The sequence below is a fragment of the Barbus barbus genome (assembly GCF_936440315.1).
Source record: "Barbus barbus genome assembly, chromosome: 3".
In the NCBI taxonomy this organism is placed as follows: domain Eukaryota; kingdom Metazoa; phylum Chordata; class Actinopteri; order Cypriniformes; family Cyprinidae; genus Barbus; species Barbus barbus.
Genome location: NC_136731.1, coordinates 17,796,295 through 17,822,688, shown reverse-complemented (window position 1 = coordinate 17,822,688; position 26,394 = coordinate 17,796,295). Strand labels below are relative to the sequence as shown.

The 26,394-nt window shown below is 38.4% G+C and overlaps 1 protein-coding gene across 16 annotated transcripts in view; it reads right to left on the bottom strand.

Annotated features, from left to right (window-relative positions):
- Positions 1–26,394, bottom strand: part of bptf (bromodomain PHD finger transcription factor) — a 43,139-nt gene that overhangs the window by 3,308 nt on the left and 13,437 nt on the right. For 3 of the 16 annotated variants that reach the window (XM_079376431.1, XM_079376419.1, XM_079376427.1), the window contains exons 6-30: positions 22,694–22,879; positions 22,449–22,597; positions 21,454–21,785; positions 21,232–21,363; positions 19,132–19,261; positions 18,883–19,018; positions 18,501–18,785; positions 15,687–17,505; positions 14,750–14,874; positions 14,545–14,673; positions 14,265–14,415; positions 13,812–13,932; positions 13,264–13,504; positions 12,809–12,979; positions 10,839–10,975; positions 10,636–10,750; positions 8,467–8,642; positions 7,674–7,953; positions 4,750–5,435; positions 3,778–3,860; positions 3,326–3,551; positions 2,522–2,811; positions 1,000–1,173; positions 708–900; positions 182–266 (exon numbers count right to left, since the gene is read on the bottom strand). In XM_079376431.1, the coding sequence (XP_079232557.1) occupies positions 182–266; positions 708–900; positions 1,000–1,173; positions 2,522–2,811; positions 3,326–3,551; positions 3,778–3,860; positions 4,750–5,435; positions 7,674–7,953; positions 8,467–8,642; positions 10,636–10,750; positions 10,839–10,975; positions 12,809–12,979; positions 13,264–13,504; positions 13,812–13,932; positions 14,265–14,415; positions 14,545–14,673; positions 14,750–14,874; positions 15,687–17,505; positions 18,501–18,785; positions 18,883–19,018; positions 19,132–19,261; positions 21,232–21,363; positions 21,454–21,785; positions 22,449–22,597; positions 22,694–22,879 (6,552 nt within the window). The remainder of the gene's footprint in view (positions 1–181; positions 267–707; positions 901–999; positions 1,174–2,521; positions 2,812–3,325; positions 3,552–3,777; positions 3,861–4,749; positions 5,436–7,673; positions 7,954–8,466; positions 8,643–10,635; positions 10,751–10,838; positions 10,976–12,808; positions 12,980–13,263; positions 13,505–13,811; positions 13,933–14,264; positions 14,416–14,544; positions 14,674–14,749; positions 14,875–15,686; positions 17,506–18,500; positions 18,786–18,882; positions 19,019–19,131; positions 19,262–21,231; positions 21,364–21,453; positions 21,786–22,448; positions 22,598–22,693; positions 22,880–26,394) is intronic. The other 13 variants (XM_079376432.1, XM_079376430.1, XM_079376424.1 and 10 more) reach the window with 8 other exon arrangements.

Sequence of the window (26,394 nt, the reverse complement as noted above, 5' to 3'; positions counted from 1 at the left end):
TCACTACTAAAACAGACATAAAATGCTAATTCTTCAGAGCATCACTAATAATTAACTCAAAGATATAATATAATATAATGATATTTTAAAACTTTAACAGAAATGTACATATAACCAAACAGAATATTATAAGTCACAAAATACTTCTGGTCATACAAAAGAGGCAAACAAATCGTCTTACCCATTGGTTCCTTGATGATCCCATAATAATCTGGAGCATCATTCGGATCCACTGGTTCCAGGAATGGCCACGCCATCTTATGGGACTAACATACAGAAAACATATACAATGATTATGAGATTCATATGATTTCTGTTCCTACTGGCTTCCATTATATTTTTTGACCATATAATAAAAGACCTGGGAACTGAAACAGTTTGGCTACTCACATACTTCAAGATATTGTCTTTTATGTTGGACAGAAGAAAGAAACTCAGTGTCTTGTAACAACATAAGGGTGAGTAAATGATGACCGATTTGTCATTTTTGGTTGAGCTATAATTTAAATATTGTGCGGTGCCAAACAAGTGTTTTCTTTAAAGCAGCTAATGGTGAAGTTTATTAAAACCAGACAATCACTTGCTTTTATTATGATTATAACTAAACCAATTTAAGGATTAAAATCAATTAAACACTTTTGCATTGTGTCCCATTCCAAACCAAACCACAGCTCTAAAATTCCAAACAGTCAAGACACCATACGAACCTGTAAGGAGCGCAGGATTCGCTTCAGCCCCTCATAGTCTTTATCTGTGAGTGGAGTCAGGACCGTCATGGCATCCTCTGTAGACTGGCACTGCGGACACACATACTCGTCGATATGTGTGGCTTCGCTCTGTAGGATGCCCACGCAGCGCCCGTGATACCAGTTCTGACAGCGATCACAACCAATATAGAACCTGAAGAAGCAGCAGGCATATCAGAAAACATACCAACATATCAGAAAACATGCTTCTACAATTGAAGTAGATGTGATGAAACTGCAGGCGTGTGATTACTGTGACTCGTCGTATGGAGTTCTGCAGATGCAGTAGAGCTCCTCTGTGCTTCCCTCCTGAGCTCGTTTACATTCTGAACAGATGTAATCGTCCATCTTCTTAGCCTCTTTCTCGGTGATGCCCACACACTCTCCATGATACCAGTTAGAGCAGAGGTCACAACCAATGTAGAACCTGCATCAACAGCATACCAACAGTAGATTCATCTCACATCCAATTGATTTTCATACATCTCATGTCTTTCCTGAAAATTCATATTCATTTTTACAGCTTCAGTAGCACTGGCAGGATTTACATTTAAATTAATGCATTTTGCCAAATGCCCAACTGTTTGAGCTTCAGAAACAAATTAAACTGAAGAGTATTGCTTTACCAAAATTGTGAATGTAAAGTGAATTATCTTGTAGAGCATGCAAGAAATGTTCAAACAAGTCTTGTACCAATTGGCAATTATTTTCAAAATAAAAAAAAAAAAAAAAAAAATAAATATATAAATATTTATATATAAAATAGGTATATTGTTTCCTTTTCAAAATCTTAATGTATGTGCTTATGTTTTAAAGCCAAAACATTTAAAATATTAAAATAATTTATATATAAAAAAAAAAAAAACCCTGATAAATAGGTGTCTCAAAAATCTTACTGAATGTTGAGATTTTTCATGTCAAAAACTTCTGGTGTAAATATATATAACATACATATACATATATATTTCAGTGCTGTCAAACGATTAATCGCATCCAAAATAAAATTTTTTGTTTACATAATGTATGTGTACTGTATATATATATATATATATATATATATATATATATATACACACATGCATGTATATATTTAAGATAGATATGTTACATTTATATATGATATAATTTATATGAATGTAAATATACACACGTAAATACATGTAAATATTTTCAAAATATATGCTGTATGTGTGTGTATCTTTATATATACATAAATATACACAGTACACACATATATTATGTACACAAAAACTTTTATTTTGGATGCGATTAATTGCAATTAATTGTTTGACAGTACTAATATATATTTATATTTTATCTTGGAGTATGTTTATATTTTTCATGCCAAAATACTATTTTTATTATTAAATTATTAAAGAAAATAACTAAATCTAAATGCAAACAGATAAACACCTGATCAAATAGGTATATTTAAAATCTTAATGCATGTTTATATTTATATTTTTCATGCCAGAACTTGTGGTGTAAATACTCATAACAGTGTAATTAAAGAAAAAATTAATAAATTATTGGCACCTAACAAATACATATATAAAAAGACACACGCGCGCACACACACACAACTAACAGGTATATTGTTTCCTTTTAAAATCTTATGTTTATATTTTCAAGCCAAAAATGTTAACTTCTAGTGTAAATATTCAAAATGAAGTTATTTAAAAAAAAATATATACTGTATAATAATACATGATATTAATGATAAACACAAAATAGAGACAACCCTCTAAAATTGTAGGACAGTAAAGTCGTCATACTTGGACTCATCGTAGGGCGTCTTGCAGATGCAGTATAACTTGATGTCCCTCTTGCTGTCCTTTGAGGTAGTGGAGATCATCTTTTTGCGTTTGGACTTGGAGGCGTCTCTCTCCTCATCCCGCTTGCGTTTGTGCGCGGAGGAGGGGGACGTGACCGTGGCCGTGTACGAGGAGAGACCGCTGTGCACGTGAGCGCTGGCGGCCGCGGCAGCCGCTGCAGCTTGTGCAGCCGCAGCCTGAGCTTTCTCCTTCTCCCGCCGCAGTTTAATGAGGTCGCGCTTCAGCTCCTCCTGCAATGAAAGACAACATGCAAATGACCCAACATACGCAATGTAGCTTCAGCGGTCTCTTTGGCAAGTCTGATGTGGTGTTAATATTGTGTGAGTAAAGCTGAGATGTGGGCGTGAAATGAAAGCATTCGTCTCTATTGCCAAAAGCCCAGAGATAGTCATAAACGGGGAGAAATGGACATTAATCGATATTTAATTTTTTCAAAAGAAGTCTCATGTACTCACCTGGTAATAACAGTAATATTCTACAATATTATTTCAATTTAAAATAACTTTTTCTATTTGAATACGCTTTAAAATGTAATTTATTTCTGCTATGCAAAGCTGAATTTTCAGCATCATTACTCCAGTCTTCAGTATCACATGATCCTTCAGAAATCTAATATGCTGATTTGCTGCTCAAGAAACATTGAATATTAATCGTATGTATTATTTATTAATCTGTTAAAAACCTCAGTGCAAATCAAACATATTTCTCTCTGAGTAAAGTCTCTGCACTTCCTGTTCCTTTCACCTGCACTTGCAGCTGTAGTTCTTTATCAAGCAGAGCTCTTTTCTTCAGGATATCAGCCTTGAGCTGCTCTTTGTGTTTGAAGAGAAGAGCCGACAGCTTGCTGGCGTTCTGCTTGCTGCGCTTTTGCTCCACCGACTCCTCCCGTTTCCTCTTTTTGGCCGCCTGCCTCTCGTCCTTATCGATTTTATCCAGGATGAACTTCATCACCTGGTTACAGACAATCATCCTGCCCGGACAGACAAAAGACAATGGATTAGGTTGATCAAAGTCAGTCTATTCTTAAATGAGACTCCCGTAAATACAGCTTCAGTGGCTTATGGATTATCTAGGGTGCACACGTCACAAATATAATGAGCCTAAATAATGCTTCATGTTAGTTGGAATTTAAAAACTGAAAAAGTCACTTGGAAAGTAGGAAAAAGGGAGCTCGACAACATATAGAAAGTGTTTACCTCTGGTTCTCCTCTCTTTCAGCAGGAGTCATGGTTTTCTTCTGTTTTAACTGCTCTATGGCCACACTCTGCTTCTGAGCCACCTAAGCAAAAACAAAAAGAAAAGCGTTTAAATGTTAACTATGCATGCAGATGGAAAGTTTCAAAACAACAAGAAACACCATCAGTCAAGATTGTAACCTAGTAAATGTATACATTTAGAGGGAAATCAAGCAGGACAGGACTTGCACTTCTAAATCCATTAGGATCTGTATGGATAGTAATCATGTCTGTGAGGCACACATTCAACTGCAAAACAACTACTCATTTAAAATACCTAAATATCTTGTATTATGCACACACACACATGCATTTAATTTGGTTTATGTACTAACATATCAATACATATGAAATAAATAAAAGGTTGATAAAAATTGGATTTATTATTGACAATACAATAATGTGTTTCAAGAGTTTGAAAAGTACTCTTATACATGTATATATATAAATAAGAGTGCTGCATTTTTCAGACTCTTGAAACACATTATTATATAATGTATGTATATATAAGACATTATATGTACAATATATAAGACATTTAAGAATTTGAATTAAACCTTTCATTCCAAACAAGAAGCACTGGAATAAAATTAACATAATAAATTAACAAATTAGCATAGCCTTATATTTTAATAATTAAATGTTTCAATTAACTACGGCTCACTGCAGTGTATCCATTCACACATGCATAATCAACTATTGAGTAGCACCTCTAACCGTAGTGAAAGATCAGCTGAACTCTTTCTTAAAATTTGGTTGCAAAGCCTATAAATTTCAGAGCAAAATCATCTTGCAAAGAGCGATTCTTAACATGCTCCATCATGACCAATCGTATGTTGCTGCTGTGTGAATGTAGCCTACAGTTTACATAATATCCCATGTTTCTTAAAAAAAGTCATATCGATCCACCCAAATTATTCTGGAGTCACATACTTGGGTCCTGACCTGTTTCTGTATCAGCTCGCTCTGGCTGACGTGCTGCTGGGCCTGCTCTCTCTTAGCGTCCTGCTGTTTCTTCTTCTGCTGCTGCTGTTCGCAGAGCTGCTGGATCCGCTGGAGCTGCTCCTGTACGCTGGCCGTCTGGATGGTCACCAGATTCTGGATCTGGTGCGCTTGGTCTTGCCCTCCGCCCTGTTGCTGGATCTGAATGGGCAGTTGCAGTTTGATCTGCTGGGGCATCCCGGCCGCGGTCCCGACCTGCTGGACCTGAGCTTGAATCTGGGCTGCTACTTGACTCTGGATGTGGGAGATGACCTGCTGCTGGAGCCCGGGGACGCTGAGGAGCTGCGGGGGGAGCTGGATCTGGGGCTGGACTTTGGTAACGGTGGTCTGGGCTACGGGGAGGGTGGTGACCTGTTGTAGGGGTGCGGTGGCCGTCACCTGTGCTATTTGTGGGATGGGGGCAGGGACTGGTGTAGGGGGTGGGACTGATGTTTGAGGAAGGACCTGGGGTTGAGGTCGGAGCTGTATGGGCGGGTGGGACTGTACAGTTGGAGTCGGTTGGGGAACGACTGCGTTTGGGACTGGGGTGGGTGGTTGCTGGGCAGGCTGTGATGGAGGGACAGATGACGTAGGAGGAAGTAAGGTCGGAGGTTGGGGCTGTGGAGCAAGACGAGCAGCTGAAGAGAGAAAGATAAAACAAATTGGAACTCAGTTATTGAGAACAGCATTAATACAGGCAAATAATTAAAACTGGTAGATTAATACAACAGGGACTGACAATAAGGACCGCAATAATGAAACGGGTGTCTTCTTGCACTTAAGCAGACAAATACAAAAAAATTGTCAAAACGCCCATTTTGGTGAGTATACTAATAAGAATAGTCCGTTATGTCTAAAGTGATGTAATCAGTTGAGAGACAAAATGCATATGTATAAGAACATTAGATGTGTCTTATGTTTTAAAGTGGCAGTAGCATGTTAATCAAGTATTTTATATTAAGCATACATGTATTAATTCAATACATCAATAATTAATTTATAATAAATTATTAAATAATTCAAACATTAATTTAATACTTACAACTTAGGTTCTTCCATTGAAATGAAACCCTTTTTTGCAGTGAAACTGCTTGGAGAATTATGGTGATAAACAGAAGAATGTGCCGTAATTAGCCTTTTTCACTCTTCTGTGTTTCTGGCTTCCGGATTGGCGCTTGCAGGGTAAAAGTTTTTTTTTTTATGGCCGTACTTCGTACTTGACAAGAATGAGTTCGAGAATCAAAGTCTTTTTTTTTTTTTCAAAATTAGATATTATGAAAATGCTTGAACTGCTGATACTTTACTCTACAAAGTGCAAACATTACACAATTAACTTTTTGCGTCAGCTCAGGTCATCGCAAATAATAGTTTGTTTAATTCTAAATAGAGGCAATTATAATTCAGTTAGTTTTGCCATTCTGTCCATTTGGTGCTGGCTGTGCATTATGACTGTCCACATGAAATGTTTTCACTATTATTATTATTAAAGTAATATTGTATTTTCTACTTGCTCTACTTTGCATTATTAACATGATGGCTTAAATGTACGTTGTATAATGTGCCCTGGGAAATACATATTAAACAAGACATGACTCGGATTCATGACTTTATTCCTATTGTATCGGATTACGTTGCTGTGTTGAGTTTAATATGCTTCAACTGGACTCAGAATTGTTTAATGTATTCTTGGAAAAATGTGCATATGGACATAAATGTTCTCATTTTTAAGTAATTTTGACTTTGCCAGAGCATATTGAGCGTTGAGCATATCTCAGCGGTCTGAGTGGCCATATAAGTTACAAACAAGTCAAATGTTATTTCTTTGTAGATTATATAACAACAACTTGGAAAACAGACAAAACAGAGAAGGTAAGAAGCATTATTTGAGAAAAGCAATCAGAACGTGAATATTATGTGCCGTCGTTGCTATACGCCATCTTGCCCAACAGCTAAATCTAAAATATGTGGAGGGTTAAGATGTGCTGTCGTTGGCTGACACAGTAACGGCAATAAGCTAAAAAAAATTCCATTCATGTACTTGTTTTGCCTCCCAGATTTGTCGATGTCCGGCGCTGTATGTATGGCTTGCAGCACGTAAGTTAATTATGCAATCAGCGCTGTTTACGTTCAGCATGCACGCACTTTATCCTGAACGTAAACAACGCTGATTACATTGATTGCGTAATTAACTTAAGCGCTGCAAGCTCTCTAAAATGGCAGAATTGTTGAAGAAATTATGTTATTATTGTTTTCTTTGCGCACAAAAAGTAATCTTGTAGCTTCGTAAAATTACGGTTGAACCCCTGATGTCACATGGACTATTTTACCGAAGTCTTTGCTACATTTCTGGACCTGGGAACATTACGGTTGCATTGCTGTCTATGGGAGGGTCAGAGACCGCTCAGATTTAATCAAAAATATCTTAATTTGTGTTCTGTTGATCGAAGGTCTTCCAGGTTTGGAACGACATGAGGGTGAGTAATTAATGACATAATTTTCTTTTTTGGGTGAATTAACACTTTAAATGTTATATTTTATAATATTGGCGTTGTTTTATTTTTGTACTATACATTTTTTCTCATCTCAAATATTTTGAGGCGGCACTGCCCCCTTTCCTTCTCGAAGGAAATGCCCCTGAAATAAATAAATTATAATATTTTTGATAATATATTTTTTTTTCTTGGACAATACCAGTAGGTATCCAGGTAATCTGAGCAGGAAGTTCAAGTGGCATCAGTAAATTCAACGCCTTTTTTTTTAGAGATTATGCAAATCAACTTGTGCATTTTTCTGCCTTAAGAATTTACATTGCTGGCCAAGTTCCATATTGATGCATGTATTAAAAAAAAAGAAAAGTGTCTAATAAACAGTCTGACCTGGCTGAATGGGTGCTGGAGTTGTGATGGTTGCAGCAGTTGATGCAGCTGTGGCTGGGACGCCTGGTGAGGCTGTCGTGGAAGGGGCAGCGGGGACAGACACTGGTGCAGGGGCCATGGGTGTGAACAGGAACCGCTGGACTTGGCCATTGGGCATGGCTGCCTGCATGAGCTGCTGACCAGGCCCCGGAATGACCGTCACCCCCTGAGGAATGACCTGCAGCTGGCCTGTGGTCTGACCTTGCCCCTGGATCACAACCGTCAAGCCCTGGTTCCCTCCCTGAAGAGCGAAAGAGTGAGTTTATTTCAATATTAACTGTAACCAATGACCTGGGTTAGGTAAGTCATTAAAATAGTGTGCTACAAGGATGATGTATTTTTGTAGGCCAAAAACCCAGTTCTAAGTTAATGGGTTTTTTTTTAATGGATTTTTTGGTTAAATGTTTGCAATAGTGTCTGTGGTTAACACAAGCTCAAAATATTTTACAATTACTATTTTTACAAAATAGTAAATACCATCATCAGTAATACCATGTATAGCCAATATTTAGATTTTTAATTTTGCTGGGATTCAGAATTCATAATAATTCATTTGTGAAGAATGAAAAAAAAAAAAAAAAAATGTAAGAGTCAAACTTTTGTTGGTCACAAAGCTTATTTTCGGCAATAATCCAAAAGCCTATGGGTTTTTGTGAAGGGAACCAGGTTGATACTAACTCACTAGCATAAAGCGCACAATTGAAGCGGGCACAATAAAAACATTAAAACAGGCTGATTTAAAACTAGTACACACCTGAGCCCCCTGGGTGAGCTGTGTGAGCTGGGCCAGAGTGAGCTTGACCTGACCCTGCTGTGGTCGGGGAGAAGAGGGCGTCTGTGGGATCTGGGCTGGGTTTGGTGTGGAGAGGCGAGGAGGAGTGCCCACCACCTGAGCGCCTGAACTCGTCTGCACTGTCTGTTGCACTTGACCTGTGTGATAAAAATCACATTTACACTCTAAAAATGTGGTATATTCAACAGAACTAGCCATTGTGCAGTCAAATATGTTTGTATAATCAAATCAACTGACATTTATTCATATAGCGCTTTTACAGTACATATTGTTTCAGTAATAAACAGGAAAATAACAGTTTAAATGTTGTAAAACCCATCAAATATGAAACAAATTTAAATTTCAGCTGTCATTATTCAGCTCAATTCAGTTAAATAACTAACAGTTGCAAAGCTGGTCAATTATAAAACATCAATTTCAGCTATAAAGCAGCTCTACAGAAGACAACAGTGTCATTATTCAGCTGAATTTAGTTCAACAGTTCAGTTCAGTAACTGTCAATGCTGCAAAGTTAGTTAATTATGAAACCAGGTCAATTCAGCTATAAAGCAGCTCTACAGAAGACAATAGTATCATTATTCAGTTTCAGCTGAAGACAGTTCAATGCGGAGTTAATTCAGTAATAGTGTTGATGCTGCAAAGTTTGTGTCATTATGCAGCTCAATTCAATTCATATTTTGTTCTCATTATGGCAGCACAGATAAATCAATAATATTACTGAACCTCTGGGGGTCTAAGGGTGTTTTGGGGGCCTGGAGAAGTTTTGGCATACCCTGACATTTGTGCTTTTTCCAGTTGCTTATAAACATATAAATGGCTAAAGTCTAATAACACTGTAAGCAGCACAAACTGGGCTACAATAATATGTTAGCAGCATTTATGTACATGATTGTGTTTTTGAGAAAGCAACGTTTATGTGTGGTTAGTGAAAAACTCAAATTTTGAAGTCACTGAAATAGGGCCATAAAAAACAGAGAAGTTGTTTACAAGACTTTTGAGAACTGGATCTTGTAGTCTACAGTTTTTGCTTCAAAATAATGTGAAAATCATCTTGTTCACAGAAAACAATATATTGATTTCAATTTTCTAAGTCACTTTTTGAGTAAAAAGGGTCTATGCGAGGAGGCGTCAACCTTCACATTCACACCTGAGAAGATAAAGGCCCTCATAATGAGCCATTCAGCCAGGTAAGTGACTGAGAGGGAAGAGTTACAAGAAAGAATATGAGGACAAAATCAATTTATATATTTTTTGTTTGTAGTTTATTTAGAATATATTTAGCTATCACACAAAATAACTTGAGATTCACTTGCGAGTGCAGAACATTTTATTAGGAACAATCAAAGCTGACTTTTTAGCATCATTACTCCAGTCACACAATCCTTCAGAAATCATTCTGATTTGCTGCTAAAAAAAAAACAAACAAAAAAAAACATTATTATTATTATTATTATGTTGAAAACAGCTGAGAATAATGTTTTTTGATGAATAGAAAGTTCAGAAGAACAGCATCGTTTGTAACATGATAAATGTCTTTATCATCACTTGTGTGCTAAATAAAAGTTTTAATTCGTATATATACTGACTGCAAGCTTTTGAACCTGGCATTTTCATAGTGTGTATTGTTTATGTGCTCTGAAGGAAAAAAAAAAACATTTTGAAATTCTGGGTTATTTCTCTCAACAGATCTTCTTCCAGAAGCAGAAAGTAGCCAGGATGAACTTGTTTGTTTACGGCGCGGAGACGATGTGGGCGTTTACATTGAATGTGAAAGGAGCGATCGGCGCGTGGGCGTGACCGCATTAGATATAATGAGTTGAGATCGGAAAACTGGATGGTTTCATACGGATTACTTTAACATAGAATATTTGTTTTGGACGTGACTTACTTCACTTAAAAGTAGACATTTCAAGCTTTCTATACATATATTTCTCATGTATTTGAGGATTTTTTTGCATCAAAGAAAATGTGCGGTGCGGGCTTCGACCCCAGGGGGTTAATTGTATCTTTTAAATACTGACCACTAATTAATTCCAGTCTCTATTACACTATTGAATAAACATATAAATAGTGTAATTCAATGTAAAAATGAGCCATTTGACTTCCAGGAGGAAACCTGGTTGAGAATACCTTGCTGGACCATCAGGGGTGTGCGAATGATAGTCTTGCCCAGGGTGGTGGTCTGCTGCAGAGGAGAGCGTATCACAGTCATCCCTGGTCGGAGAGCGGTTCCAGTCGTAATAACCTGGGCAAAAACCATTACATAAAACGTTATTGGAAGAACAAAAAATGCTGAGTTTACCAGAATGGATCATTTTACTGAGAGCTCATGCCTGCTGCGTGGAGGTGGTTGTGTTGGGTCTGATGTTGATGGTGGCTGTACGGGGCTGGAATGCAGGGAAGGACTGTGCGGTGCCCGCTGTGCTTGATGGAATGATGCCCACCACCTTCTGCTGTACCTGCACCAAACCTGCCGAGACGATGAGCAGAGTTAGTTTTCTCCAAGAAAACTGCATTACATAGATAAATATCTGGTCAAAAGTTTAGAGTTGGTAAGATTTTTTTTACGTTTTCGAAACAAGTCTCAATATTTATTGAGTAATTTCAATACAGTAGTTTCATTAAATATGGCTTCAGTTTAAAAGACGTTTACTATTTTAATCTATTGTAAAATGTAATTTATTCTTGTGTTGTAATTCCTGGCAATTACTAATCACTGCAGTCTTCAGTGCCACATGATCCTTCAGATATCATTCTAATATGCTGATTTGCTACTCATTACCAAGGTGGTAATACCTTTTTCTGTGATTCTTTGATGAATAGAAATTTGAAGAGATCAGTATTTATTTGAAATGGAAATCTTTTGTAACATTATAAATGTCTTTACTTTCACTTTTGATCTATTTATGCATCCATGCTGAATATTAAATATTGATTAAAGGGGGGGGTACAATGCTGTTTCGTGCATTCAGAGTTGTTTACACTGTTAAAGAGTTGGATTCTCATGCTAAGCATGGACAAAGTTTCAAAAAACTATTTGGACGTATAACAGAGTATTTCTGTGCCAAAAATCTCACTCCGGGTTCGTTTCTGACAGTTTTTTTCGATCGTGGTTCTTGCTGACGTAAACGTCGGTGGAACTCCTTATATGGGCATTTCTTCCGGAAGAATGCGCCCGTGCACGCATCGACCAGAGCTAGAGCGAGCCCATCACCGCGCTTCATTCGGCTGCACTGCACAGGACTCGCTCGGGAAGAATGTCTCTAAAGAAGTGTGTTTTTGGTTGTAAGGGAAAGATAACAGTGTTCAGCTTCCCAAAAGAATCCACCGTTACGTGAAGAGTAGATACAGTTCGTTTTTCCGGGGCAGCAATGAAGTTTCTCAAGTGTTTTGTTGACGAACGTTTTATAAACAAGGCCCAGTTCGACGCTGGATTTGCACATTGTTTGAAACTGAAAGATGGAGCTGTCCCAGCAATAAAAGATCCCGGTCATGATTCAGAATTGCAGATAGTAAGTGAAATGGCATCAAATGTCTGTATTTTGTTGGCGATCGGCGCAAGTTCCTGTCACTCTTTAGCTCCGCCCACACGGCACGTCTCCAGGAGCTTGGCTTTTTCCGGAGAGAATCGTAAAGCTGTATCTTTCTTATATTAATATGATAAAACTAAAGACTTTGTGGAGCTATGAAGGATGCAGTACTACTCTATAGGTACTCAAGATTAACATGAGATTGGGTGAAACTGCGTGTGTTAGGTCCCCTTTAAGTATTTTTACTTTCAAAAGAAAAACTCTCACTGGCCCCAAACTTTTGAAAGGTATTTTTTATCAGAAACTGAGAGTTGAAAAATGAAGGTTAAATAAGAGGGAAACAGAACAACAAAATATTTCAGCATTAAAAAAAAAAGAAAGTAATCCGTTGTATTAAACAAGGATAATCAACTGAATTAAATCCAAAATAGTAAAGCCATAAAACAGATGTAAAGCTTGAACCAAAATTTAGTGGATTCACTATGACAGCAATCAAACAATGTTTCCCTGAACCGCCACCTCTCGTTGAAATTAAATGACTTTCGATTGCTCCATTGCAGCAAAATGCTGCCAGTCTGAACACCCTTTTAGACAACTAAAAGGCTGTATTAACTGACCCATGCTCATATGTTGTCCATTGTTAAAAACAAAGTAAAAATATGCCATTTAAGAACTGAGCCGATATTTTGCCTCTCTGCATGCAGGCAGGCCTAACTTCAAAAAAAAAAAAAAAAAAAAAAACACATGCCAATGATGTTGGAGGCCTGCCGTACCTCCTTGAGTGGTTGGCACGTTCACTGTGACTATCTTGCTGTTGGCTGGAACAGGCAGTTTAGTGGCGATGACGCTGCCAGCCATCGACCCCGCAGCAGTAGCGATGTGGAACGTTTGCCCAGATGTGGTGGCGCTACTCGCCGCCACAGTCACAACCGAACTGGTAGAGACTGCAAGACACAGGTCTGATCACCACCCTAACACATACATCTCAATCAGGAAATACAGCAGCGGTTGCATCCAAGTACGCCACGGACAACGAAACGACGTCAAGCACTAAAAACACCACCACAAATAAGCTTACCAGGAAAAAAATTTAAAAACTGGACGGCAAAAAAAAAAACAAGCTAATTTCCAACCAAATACACAAACGTGCAAAAATACCAACATCTAAAATAACAGTCATCAAGCTACATTATAACCCATGCATATTCATAACACTGTAAAGACTGACCTGTGTTGCCTTGTTGGCCCTGCTTGACCCAGGAAGCAAAGGACTGCTGGAAATTCTTGTTTTGCTGGAATGTCACCGGAGAGCCCAACTTGGTGGTCATTACCACTTTTGGTGCTGAAGTTACCTGACCGCTAATAGAGCCCACCACCACCTTCTGAGTAGTGGTCCCAGGGGTCGTAGGAGTGCTGGTCAAGGTGGATGTGTTGCTGGTGCAGCTAGGTTTCTGCTGTTCTAGCCGTTTCTGCAATACAATCATTGCACTGTTCAACTTCACAGTATGAACAAAGATACAAGGCAATAATAAAAAAAAAAAGCACAAGATAGTCAGCCATGGGTGAGTATTTTGATTAAAATTAAGATTAGTAAATTATGAGAACACACTCAACCAAAGAGTGAAATGATCATTAAAAGCAAAATAAATAAATAAATAAATAAATAAATAAATAAAATCAAAGGGCCCATTGGGAAGAACACGCAATTTCTTTCAATATTGTGCCCCTGGTTAATAAAAAGGGGCGCCCCAGGTGGGCACATGTCTACATTCCCACCTGCTGGGCTGCCAATCTCTGCTGCTTTAGCTGAGCTTCCAATTGGGCCTTGACCTCCTCTGCTTTCTTCTGCACACTAACCTTAGTTGGGTCAGCTGCTTGCGACTTTTCCCTCTCGACCCTGTGAAGTCAGAAAGTTTAAAAATCTTCCGAAATCTTACGAAGTATACGAATGAACAAATAAACTTTGATGAACTGGGACATGTTGACCGTTGGGAAAAATACAAATTGGAAAATTAGTAAATGAACACAGGAAATACCATCCTAATATATTGTTATCATTAAAACAAATGAGCTAACACATGCAAGTATTAATGTCTTATCTAAAACCTTTCTTTGTCCAAGATCTTTCACACTAGAGAAAGCTTTGATGGAACATTTCACAAACGAATAAGGAATTAGTAAGTTGGGTTTCAGTGTGTATACATTCACAGAAAAAGAGGGAATTCCCACCTTTCGGTAAAGGCTCGAATCTCCCAGAGTTCCAGGTCTTCCTCGGCCACCCAGGTTTCGATCACAACAGGCCCAGTCTGCTTAGCTGGTTCTGGCTTCTTTGGTCTCAGAGCACTTGAACGCAGGCCTTTCCTTTGAGGTGTGGGAGTTTCTGCTCAAAGGAATGATGGACAGATCAAATATCAACAGTGATTCTGGTCAATCAAACCTTGCATGATAGAAAACTGTACATATCTTAAAAACAAAGTCCTGGCATATGGACTGTCTGAGTCACCGTTACCTTTGGGAGTCTCAGGCACCCCAAGGGGACAAATGATCTTCCTGATGCAATACTCAGAACGAATGCCGTAAGGACCGACATCTCTCCGCTTGATGATCTCAGTGGTGGTGATATCGGTGTCAGATGTCTCTGTTAAGTTACACAAATAAGGTTGAGTGCTGAATACCAAACAATAAAGCGACGTGATGAGCAGTTAAGCGCCAACCTGTTCGCGTTGTTCCTCCTGTGGGTGAAGGTTTCACAGACATATCATCCCATCTGAGACAGGCCCAAAGTAGCCGCAGCGTTAGGCTCACTCCAGCCAAAGACCTCACCGTCTGGAGTCGATATCTGTATGAAAGAACCTCCAGCTCATTAGCATTACAAAAAAGGCTTAAAAGAACTAGGTATTCATGCTGGCCAATCTTGTAGGCCAATTTGGTCTTTTGATGACTATAATTGTTCTTAAATATGTTTAAAATAAAAAAAGGGCAGCTAGCATATATATTTTTGACAACACCAGTAATTGGGATGAAGGACATAATACCACAAGAAGGAGCTACAAAGATCCTTAAGGAAACTAACATATGTTAAACTTGATTACTGCATTCTCTGAACAAAAAGTGAGTGGTTCTTTAAGCTAAATCTGCCACCAATCTCCTAGGGGTTGCCAAGGTGTTGCAATAAAATTGCCAAAATTGTTATTGATGCATGGCTAGATGGATGCTAAGATGATCTCGATGGATGCCAGGGCACTGGTAGGCAGCTGGTCCAAGTCAAAAGGACTACCCTCTATGATATTCTGGTTTTAAGGTATGGGTCAGGACAAGCCTACAATGTCCATCAGTTTTATTATACAGCAGGCAAAATTGTAAGTTTGATTGCCTAGAAAAGTGATGGCATGCATCCGTTTAACAAGCCACAAAGTTTTCGCATGTAGAACAAACTATTAATACTCAGTTCAGGTGTGTTTGTATAGAGTTAAATTTTGATGAAAGGTGGCCCTCCAGGAGCAGGAATGGACATTCCAATGCTCTGACTCTAAGTATAAGCTATAATAATACTGATGCTTGCTTTAGCGTATTTAGATTAAATCAGGTTTTCAGAAAGACCAAGTCCAAAAGGAAGACAAAAATCACTAGAAAAAAAGAGAAGATGCAAACCTCCATGTGATCCCAAACGTCGGTCGTGGAGATGGGTAGGGCCAGATGTCTAGGGCTGGCTTGGCATTATAATTGAAAATAGGAACTTCACGGATGCCACCACGCCTTGCGAGTTTCTTAAGTTCGTCATTGGGAAGTACGAAGATACTTTTCTTGCTACTCTTGGTCACAAACTTGCGGTACGAGGGCAAGGCCGTTCCGGACCTTGCTTTCTTGGTGCGAGAGAACTTTAACAGTCGTACCCTGTCCCTGGTGGAATATTCTTGACTCACTGTCATAGATTTTACAGTGGAACCACTAGGACTCAACGTGGTGTCAGTCAGTGTTTTTGTGACAGTGGTCTTGCACTCTTTTGTTAGAGTGGCTTCCTGGTCCGATGAGTTCATAACCTTAGTAACAGTAGTGGTAGTTGAAGTGGCGAGTGTTGAGACAGAGCTGGTCGACTCCACCTTAGAATCTGCTGGTCCGGATGTACGGCTCTCGTTATTGGAAGCAAGGCTGTCACGTGAGGTCAACACCATGCGGGACTCTGTGGACACTGTGGTTGTAGTTGTGGTGACTTGAGTAATGACAGTCGTAGTCTCGCTAACGCTGCTGCTGTTTTCAGTAAGGTCACTACTCAAGCTGGACTCTTCCGCTGAAGGGACGGGTGAAGGAACAGGAGGCTTTGCCTCCTCAACTTGCATCGGCTCCACCTTTGAGCTATGACTAGGCACCTGGGATTTTGTGTTTGGCTCGGAAGCTACAGAAGATGGTTCAGGTACAGAGGAACTTACCGAGGAGTCTACAGGTCCTTCGATGTTGTTTTCCAACTTGGCCACTTTCTCAGGTGGTGGATAATCTGGGTCAAGTTTGGTAACTCCTTTCTCCTCATCTGAATTCTCCCGAGGAAGCGCACTATTAGTCCATTCTTTAAGACACTCTTGAGTGGCGTCACCATTCATAAGTGACTTCAGTGGTTCCTTTGGTGATATTGCTTTAATCTCCTCCCCAATGGTATTGGTTAGCTCCTTTGTGTTAACATTATCAGTCAGATTCTTACATTCTGTGTCAACAAGACCATCCTTCCCATTTACTTGCACAGGCATTGTTCTCTTTACTAGATCATTCTCATTGTTTTCAATGACGTCCTTTCTCTCCAAGTCTTCGGGTGAACTTGTAGTTTCTGTAACAGTTTTGTCAGGTTTAACGTTCAAGCTTTGATCCAGACTTTGAGAGTTTCCATTAAGTTCAGACATTGCTACCCTATTGCCAGTTTTGGGTTCTGGCTCAGGCAACTTCTGCTGATGTTCTTTAGGGGCTACATCACACGAGTCATTTAATCTGACATCCAGGATGTCCTTCTGTCCTGAAGTGTTTGTCTTCACCTGTTCGTCCTCTTGGTTAAAATCAAGCTTTTTGACCACATTGTCTTTTTCTTGGATCGCTAGACAAGCTACCCCCTCGGTCTGTCTAGACTTTGGAGTTTCAGAGATAGTTCCTTCAATCTTGACCTTTTGGTCTTCAGCAGCAACGGTTGTCTCCTTGTTATCCATTATCTTTTCAGTCAAGGGTTTAGAACTGGTGGTCTGCTTGAGTTTCTCAAGCCTCTGCTTCTCTTCTATGGTGAACTGTTTGACCCGTCTCTCCAAAAGGCCATCAAGTTTTGATGCCTTCCTTTTCTTGTATGCTGTGCGTAGCAAGAAGCCTTCACTGACATTCACAACATCATGCCAGAAGGATTGCAGGGGCTGATTCAGAGCTCTATCCTTCGCCACCTCACTATCCGAAGGCTCTCCTTTCAAAGGGGAGTCATCGGATGAGGCATTTGTGATGTTAGCTGCAAATATGAAAAACAAAGACATTAGCAACTACGTTTAGTGTTTCCCATGCATTAAGTAGACTGTGGTGGCCAACCATAGTTTCATATTAAACTGAAAATATATTTAACCATCTCATTCTAACATGAAAAGTATTTAAATCTGTGTTTTGCGCCATTGCTTTGGCAAAGTATCTGTCAAAAAAAAACTAAACGGAAAGCACAATATGGCTTAATCTCTTCATCAAGCCTGTTTTCTCTGCGCTTTTCAAAGCAAAGCATGCACTTTGTGTACGCAATCAGCTTGTGATCTGGAGTTTTCCATGCCTCAAAAAGCCTCAGCTCACAGTGAACTCCATTTCTGCATGTGCTGTGAGTTTAGCATGCATTTGGGAACACAACTGCCACCAGTTATGCTTTATTTTCACATTTGCATATTAAAATATTAAATATTAATAAAATATAAATAAAAATATTAATAAAATATTCCAATATTTTAATAGGCAAATTATTAAAATATTTGACCAGATTTGTAATGAGACGTGTTTGAAAACATGTTTCACTGAAGCTCCATTAAAATAAAAATCTGAACTGCAGTTTCTGTCAAAATAAAAGCTTAAAGTTCAGTATGTAATATTGACAGCTAGCGGTTTAAATAGGTACTCCAGTCCAAATTCAAAATATATCTTGCAAGAGTACAAATTAGGACAAAAATATTGTAATTTCCCTACTGTAGTATAAAGCAAAATAATACACCTATGAAATATTCATTTTCACTTATTTTACAATATATGGCTATTAATGTCATAGGAATAATAATAATAATAATATAAAATTACTATTATCATTACATTCTAATTGTTTGGCTTCCTAAAACACCAGTGTGAATGCCATTTAGACTGAGACACTATATCACAATTAAAAAGAGGGTTGAGTCCCCTTTAAAGTATAATTTCTGATAAACCTCTGTTCTTGGTACAAGAAAAAGGAGAGTGAAAATTAAACTTTGCAAATACCCGCTTCATCATTTGCAGAGTTAAGTGTGCTGGTGTCCATTTCTTCCACAGACTCATTCTCCTCACACTTTTTTTCAACCGTTTCATTCTCTTTTTCTTCATTTTGTTCCTCATCTTTTAACACATGATCTTTCTCCACAGATAGCTTTTCTTCCGAAGAATCCAGTGCTGTGTCCTGGACATTATCTTTTTCAGGCACATTTTGAGATGAATTTTCATCTGTTTTAACCAAAAGTTTTGGTGTTTCTGGGAGAACTGCCTGATTGTCCATTCCAGTTTTAGCTGCTAAAAAATATTTTTTATTAGAACATTTCTGCCAATAGAAGACTTCTCTGTGTCCCAGATTACATTTTTTAGTATTATAAGCGAGCAAACAACATACCCTCGAGTGCTTTCCGGTAATTGACATTTGTGTTTCCAGGTAGCTTTGGGACAAAGCGATGGACGTGTGTCTTGCTCACCCAGCTCCAGCCTCCATACCCAGTTACTCTGTACTCCTCACCCTTCTGCTTCCATACCTACGGATGATTTTTAAACAGTTACTGAAAGCCTACAAGCTTGAAGGCTAAAGCTGGTGTGATTTTCTAAAATGTTCAAATGAAACACTCAGCTGCCAAGTGTTCATACGTACCTGGTGTTTGATGGGGAAAGTATACTTCACCCATGTGGCCTGCTGCATAGTCTCTTCATCTTCTAGTTTTTTCTCTCTCTTTTTCACCTTCTCCTTCTCTTCCCGCTCCACAGAGGTCATGCGATGAAGCCTGCAGAAATATGAAGCATGAAAAAAGAAAGCTCACCAAAACTGGGACATAAAGGTGACTCACTCTACATTTCCGTAGAGCCCCCAACACAAAATTTGTTCAAGTACACAGAAGGATGCTTTCGTGTTTAGAAGCAACAATGTGCAGAAAGTCATTACAGGATTAATGTTTCTTAACAAAATCCCTAAGCTCTTCCTGACTGCAAAACCTTCTAAAGCTTTCAAGCTACATCCATCAAACACAGCCCAGACATGACTTGGGTTATTATGACTTTCTTACTGATCTGAGATTTTTTCCTTAGCAGAATATCAAAAAAGGCCAAGATCCCACAGACTTGTAGTGAAAACCTCTGACTATAACAACTCTTAAAACTTGAAATCCACCAAAACTCGGCACAATCCTTAGCCTATTCTGATTGATTCAGCTTTATTTTTTATCTAGCTGTAGATCTCAAAAAATCCCAGAGACGTAAACTGAATGTACTTGACCACGCTCAGATGATTTCAAACTCAGCTTAAATTTAATCACATACACACTTTAAACTGCTCATCTATATATTTATTGGTTTTTATGACCTTCAAATATAATTTACGTTTTTATTTATACTAAACATTTTATACAATTAGAGAACTTTTAATGGCTCCTTTTATAAGAAACTTTCAAAACTACTGACTGCTAGCTATATTTTTTATATTTTCTATCCAATCAAGCTCTAACAGGCAACAGATTTTGTAAGCTTCACTGCAGTGTTAATTTTGGCAGGCATTTTTGATTTAGTCTTAGTCTTTATCTTGAGACGAAAATGCTTAATAGTCTTAGTCACATTTTAGTCATTTGAGTCTTTCATAGTTTTAGTCGACGAAAAGTCATTGCATTTTTGTCAACTTTTAGTCAAACTGCAGTTACCAACATTTATTTTGGAAGCTATAATATATGTAGTATTCAAACAAAAATAGTCATCAATTCTTCTCTCTTTAGACCAAATCAATTAAGCTTAGTTATGAGAAATTTGAATCAAGGATTGAATTTGGAAAAACTGGAATAAATTTTCATTTTTTGGTAGAGATATAAATTAAACTCATTTTTCAGATACAGTAGGTTTACTTAACAAGTATACATTAATTTAACATCTTTTGTTGGTTAACATTTATGACAGAAAATTAGGAATGCTGTCCATTTAAGATGGAAGTATGTATGTAATAGCCTACTGACATACATTCAGTTTTCACCCACCTGTTTCAGCTCACTTAAACCATAACGGACTGTATTTCCGTGAGATACTCTACATGAGAGACATGTGGACTGCTGTGTGAGTATTTGAGCACTTAGAGAACTGATCGCGCGCTGTATGAGAACTGAAGAAGTGGAGCGTGCGCGAGAGAGAGCACTTCTATTCCACCTATCGCACCTTCACTGACTTTAAGTTAATCGACAATGAATTGTGACTCCCGGGAAAAACGGGACGTCTGGTCACCCACTCCCTAACTCTTCGGGTGCTGAGGCCATTGTTTCAGATCGCTAGTTCGCGTTTTGGTAGCCTATCCGTCCACCGCGGCTGCCATGCAAACGCACCTTATCCAATGACAGAGACGCACATTTTGAAAGACAAGGCACTTAGCCTATAGGATGTATTTTGAACATTTTAACAACTAACAAATAACATTTTAGTCTCGTTAACGAAGATGTGGCATAAATTTCGTCATAGTTTTTATCAGCAGATATTAGTTTTAGCACGTCAACGTCTCGTCTTAGTCACAGAAAAAAGGTTTGTTGACGAATATTTTTCGTCGTCGTCTTTGTCAACGAAATTAACACTGCTTCACTGTCTTCACTCCCACTGGTAGTCACCATATTGCATTTCTATACATTTGCATACATGTATACTCCATTCAAATTCATTGCATGGCTTTTTTCGAAGAATCAAAAGATTGCAGATGACTGTTTTAATATCTGTATTAATTTAAACTGACCTCGTATGACCTAGAGAATCCTTCCACATAGGGAGCGTGACCACTGGTTTGATCGCACACTCCAGAATGGCCAAAGCTAAAGCAAACTCTCTCGCCTTACTGCACATCTGGACAGCCTTTATCCAGTTTGACCTACAACAATGGAAATGTTACAGGATGACATGGTTAAATGCTGCTTCCAGAAACAAATACAAGTCCTACTGGCACTTGTGAGACTTTTACCTGTGTGACGCCCAGTTGGGATGCAAGAACGGAGCAGGGATATTGTTCTCCAGCTGGATGATGGTTAGTCTCAGCGTGGACACAGTCAGGGCTTTGGAGCCGTACAGCGATCCATTCCACTTGAACTCACCAGCAGGGGTCATGCAGAACTTGTGGGAGAGGTGTCTGCGTTTGTCGTGGTCCTCACGGTGTTGGTGCTTGTTCAGTGCAAGCGTGTTAGTGCTATACTGGTTGTGGTAGACGCGAAATTTGCCCTCTTGGCCCAGTTTGAAAAAGCCACTGCTCTTGTTTGAGTCTCTCTTAAATGAGCCAAAGGATGATAGTGGAGGAGTCTGAAATAAAATTCACATGATTTACAGAAATACAAGCATAAATTTACAGTGTAATTTAATAGCACCTTTGTAACTTTTTTATGCTGAAAACCTCTGGTACCTATTGATTAATATGAACATTGGTACTATTAATTCATGCCTTGATAAACACCACTTGTGACCATCAAAACATAAATAACCTCTTTACAAGTTATTGTTGGTTTCCATTAAAAGTATAGTTCACCCAAAAATGACCCAAAAATTCTGTCTCTCACCCTCATGTCGTTCCAAACTTCATTCAAACCTTCAAGCTACAATACTTTTTGCGCTAAAAAAAACCCCCAACAAAAAATCACTTTCTTCTCTTCTTTGTCAGACTTCAACACCTTGTTCATGAGCACAAAATGTATTCTTGTAGCTTCATAAAATTACAGTTGAACCACTGATGTCACATGGACTATTTTAACAATGTCTTTACTACCTTTCTGGGTCTTGAACATGTCAGTTGCTTTGCTGTCTCTGGGAGGGTCAGAAAGCTCTCTGATTTCACCAAAAATATCTTAATTTGTGTTCCAAAGATGAACGAAGGTCTTATGGGTTTGGAACGACACGAGGGTGAGTAATTAAATGACAGAATTGTAATTTTTGGGTGAACTAACCCTTTAAGAAAGACAATAGTCCCACCTCTTTAAGTGCTCTGCTACCATCTTGAGAGCTGCCATCTTTGTCCTGCATGACCTTGCGTTGGCTTAGCTTGCTATCAGGGTTTCGGAGTCGTGTAATCATGCGTGAAGATCCTGTTTTTGTGCCATCTCCATTAGCTTTACCCTCACCTAAAGATTAAAAGTGTTAACATATATAAATGCATAAATTTATATACAAACAAATGCAAAACTTTGTTATGGGCGTGTACACGGGTGCATAGATACCTGTATCATCTTGGCTGTTGAGAGAAGACTGTGAGGACCGGTCCACCAGGTCAGGCTCTTCAGGACCTCGCAGGCATTCAGAGATGGAGAAATGACTGCTGCAGCTGTTCTCGTCTGCAGTCTGCGCAGGTTCAGTCTCTAGTACAGAATCTCCATCTCCGTGACCAGCAGACTCTGAGCTCTTAGCTTAAGGACAAACAGTGACAAAAGATATATTGAATACATTAGTGATGTGTGACACTACGGCCATGTTGAGAGTAAAAGACTCGCATAAAGGCCTTTTCACACTGAATGCGAAAATTCGGCGCGATGCCGCTTTTGAATCAAAACAATAGATCCCTATGGAGCTATTCAGACCAGGCAAGATCATTCACGGTGCAAAAAAAAAAAAAAAAAAAGATGCCACACAGATGCTCAATAGGGTTTAGGTCTGGAGACATGTTTGGCCAGTCCATCACCTTTACCCTCATCTTCTTTAGCAAGGCAGTGGTCGTTGTCATGTTGGAATACTGCCTGCGGCCCAGTCTCCGAAGGGAGGGGATCATGCTCTGCTTCAGTATGTCACAGTACATGTTGGCATTCATGGTTCCCTCAATGAACTGTAGCTCCCCAGTGCCGGCAGCACTCATGCAGCCCCAGACCATGACACTCCCACCACCATGATTGACTGTAGGCAAGACACTTGTCTTTGTACTCCTCACCTGGTTGCCACCACACACGCTTGACACCATCTGAACCAAATAAGTTTATCTCAGTCTCATCAGACCACAGTACATGGTTCCAGTAATCCATGTCCTTAATCTGCTTGTCTTCAGCAAACTCAATTTCAGGGTCTTGGCAATCTTCTTATAGCCTACGCCAGGGATGTCTTTTAGTACGGCCCGCTGGATTATATTAATCTCGGATGATCAAATTTAAAACATTTGAAAAGTAAATCACGTAAAGATTCCTTTCAGTTTATGATGTTAATACGGTCTCCAAACAGGAGAGGTCGCTATTTTCAACCGCTCGTCTATTAATAACAGCGCAGTAGGACGTGCACTCTATCATAAATATTTACTAACATTAGCAAATAAAAACTGAAAAACTGGCCATGAAAACAGTATTTTCCAGTCAAGATCACTCCACTGCTCACAAACAACGGGGACGCCAGATTTGCACTTGCATCAAATTTCAAAGGTAAAATGCATAGTAAACAAAACCTTTTTGCTAAATGCATGACAGAAATGTTTTCACTGAACTGTGGTTTCTTAGGGAGTTCCTGTTAAGGGTTTCCGCAGGTTTAATTGTTTAAATTTAAGGCCATGAAAACTCTTAAATGGTACGAAAAGTCTTAATTTTAAGAGGTCTTAAATTTGGAGACGGAAAGACAAGAATTGCTATGTAGATTAATATGTCGATTGAACTTCAAAAGGCTGTGATTTCACTGAATAAATATGAGCGCTGCAGTTTCAAAGTCAGGCGCTGCGGCTCTGTGTACTGCTGTTACTGGGGAAACCGCTATATTCTCCCGTTCTGAAAGTGAAAGTGAAACCTGCTGGCAGAGAACGAATTTGCTTTTTCAATAAACCTATCTGCTATTTTTGCTACATATTTTTAAATGTGAACCAGTGGATCGACAAGAATATAATGCATTTTAAAAATATAAACAATTAAGAGACTAAGATATATGTAATTTAATATAATAACTGATTGATAATAATTGTTTAAAACCTGTTAACTGTCACCCGTCCCCTCACCGGGACACCTAAATTTACTTCACTATTTTACAATTAAATCCTAATCTAATCAAACTATACAAACGATATATCATTGGAAAGGTCTAAGACTCCTAAATAGATATTGTTCCACCTTTTTTGTTAAAAAATTATGTAGGAAACTAATGGATTAATTTATGACAAGAGTGCACCTGAAAAATCGATATCATAACAGGAGTTCTGACATTTTTCCTAGTTGCCTTTTTCCCTATCACGCTTTAGAAATCATAAGAAATTATATAGTTGAAAACTTAAAATCTCAAAATTCATCATTTGAAACCCATTTTAAAATCAGACATTGCATTACCATGGAAATGGTACATAAAAATCATGTTACAAAATGTTTTCGTTCATGAATTATAAACATTTAAGTTTGAATAGTGCTCTATAATCTCTATGTTCAAAACTGTGAGTGACAGTTAAGGGTTAAATTAATATAATAACTCATACTTGAGTTTTTCCTTTTCTTAAACATTGTTTAAAGACTGAAATGTTAAATTTAGGTCTTAAAAAGGTCTTTAAGGGTCTTAAATCTGATTTTAAAAAGTAAATTTGGAGTATTATTTATTTTAAATAAGCCCTTTTTAACTATACTCTTAGGTTGTTTTGAGGTTATTCTGTAGGCCACTAATAAAAAGACCTCTGTACATTTGTTTGTTGCAAATTTACAGACAATACAATTAAGATGTTTACATTGGCTTGTTGGGGTAATATTGCTGTCAACTGACAGCAAAGTTTCGCTTCTGAATTAGTATAACTGCACACATTTTACAGTTTATAATATCTTTAAAAACGAATTACATTAATTCAACTTTGAATTCCTTCAATAAAAACGAGATTGAGTAAAACGATGTAAAAGGTGTGTAGATGTGGATTAGTAATCTGGCCCCTTGATATAAATTAGAAAAAATTCTGGCCCTCGTCACCTCGTCATCAAAGTTGCCCATCCCTGGCCTACGCCATCTTTATGTAGAGCAACAATTCTTTTTTTCAGATCCTCAGAGAGTTCTTTGCCATGAGGTGCCATGTTGAACTTCCAGTGACCAGTATGAGAGATTGAGAGCGATAACACCAAATTTTACACACCTGCTCCCCATTCACACCTGAGACTTTGTAACACTAACGAGTCACATGACAACGGGGAGAGAAAATGGCTAATTGGGCCCAATTTGGACATTTTCACTTAGGGGTGTACTCACTTTTGTGGCCAGCGGTTTAGACATTAATGGCTGTGTGTTGAGTTATTTTGAGGGGACAGCAAATTTACACTGTTATACAAGCTGTACACTCACTACTTTACATTGTAGCAAAGTGTTATTTCTTCAGTGTTGTCACATGAAAAGATTAGGGCCGGGACTTTAACGCGTTAATTTAGATTAATTAATTACACAAAAATAACGCGTTAAATTTTTTTAACGCATTTTAAATCGCACTTATTTTTGCACCGCGGAACGTTTCTCACTGGATGGGTTTCGGCGGACCGATTATACTGGAGCACCAACTAGCGTTCAGAATTCCAAGAACGCAAAGAACGGACTTGCGTTCTCGTGGAGACCGGTCTTGCCAAGCTTCCTTGGAAGAACGAACTCGGAACGACGCGAGAACACAGAACGCACACTTATGAGAACTGAGATGTACTGCATTCCTGCTTAACTGACCGCATAGTCTCAGCATAAGAAACGACCAATGAACAATCAATATTACAAAATGTCATAACTTATTAAAACATTTCATACTATTATAGATATTACTTTCATATAATTGTATTGTTTTGTTTTATTTTACAGCGTTATATGTTTTACTGTTAAGATTCATTTTAATATGCCAATAAAAATGCAGACTTTCTCCGGGTCTTATAACTTTATTAAAATTAACCAAAACAAAACGATAAATGTTTACTTTCAACTTGAAGAGCCGTTAAGTATTTGTGAGAGCGACTTTAAA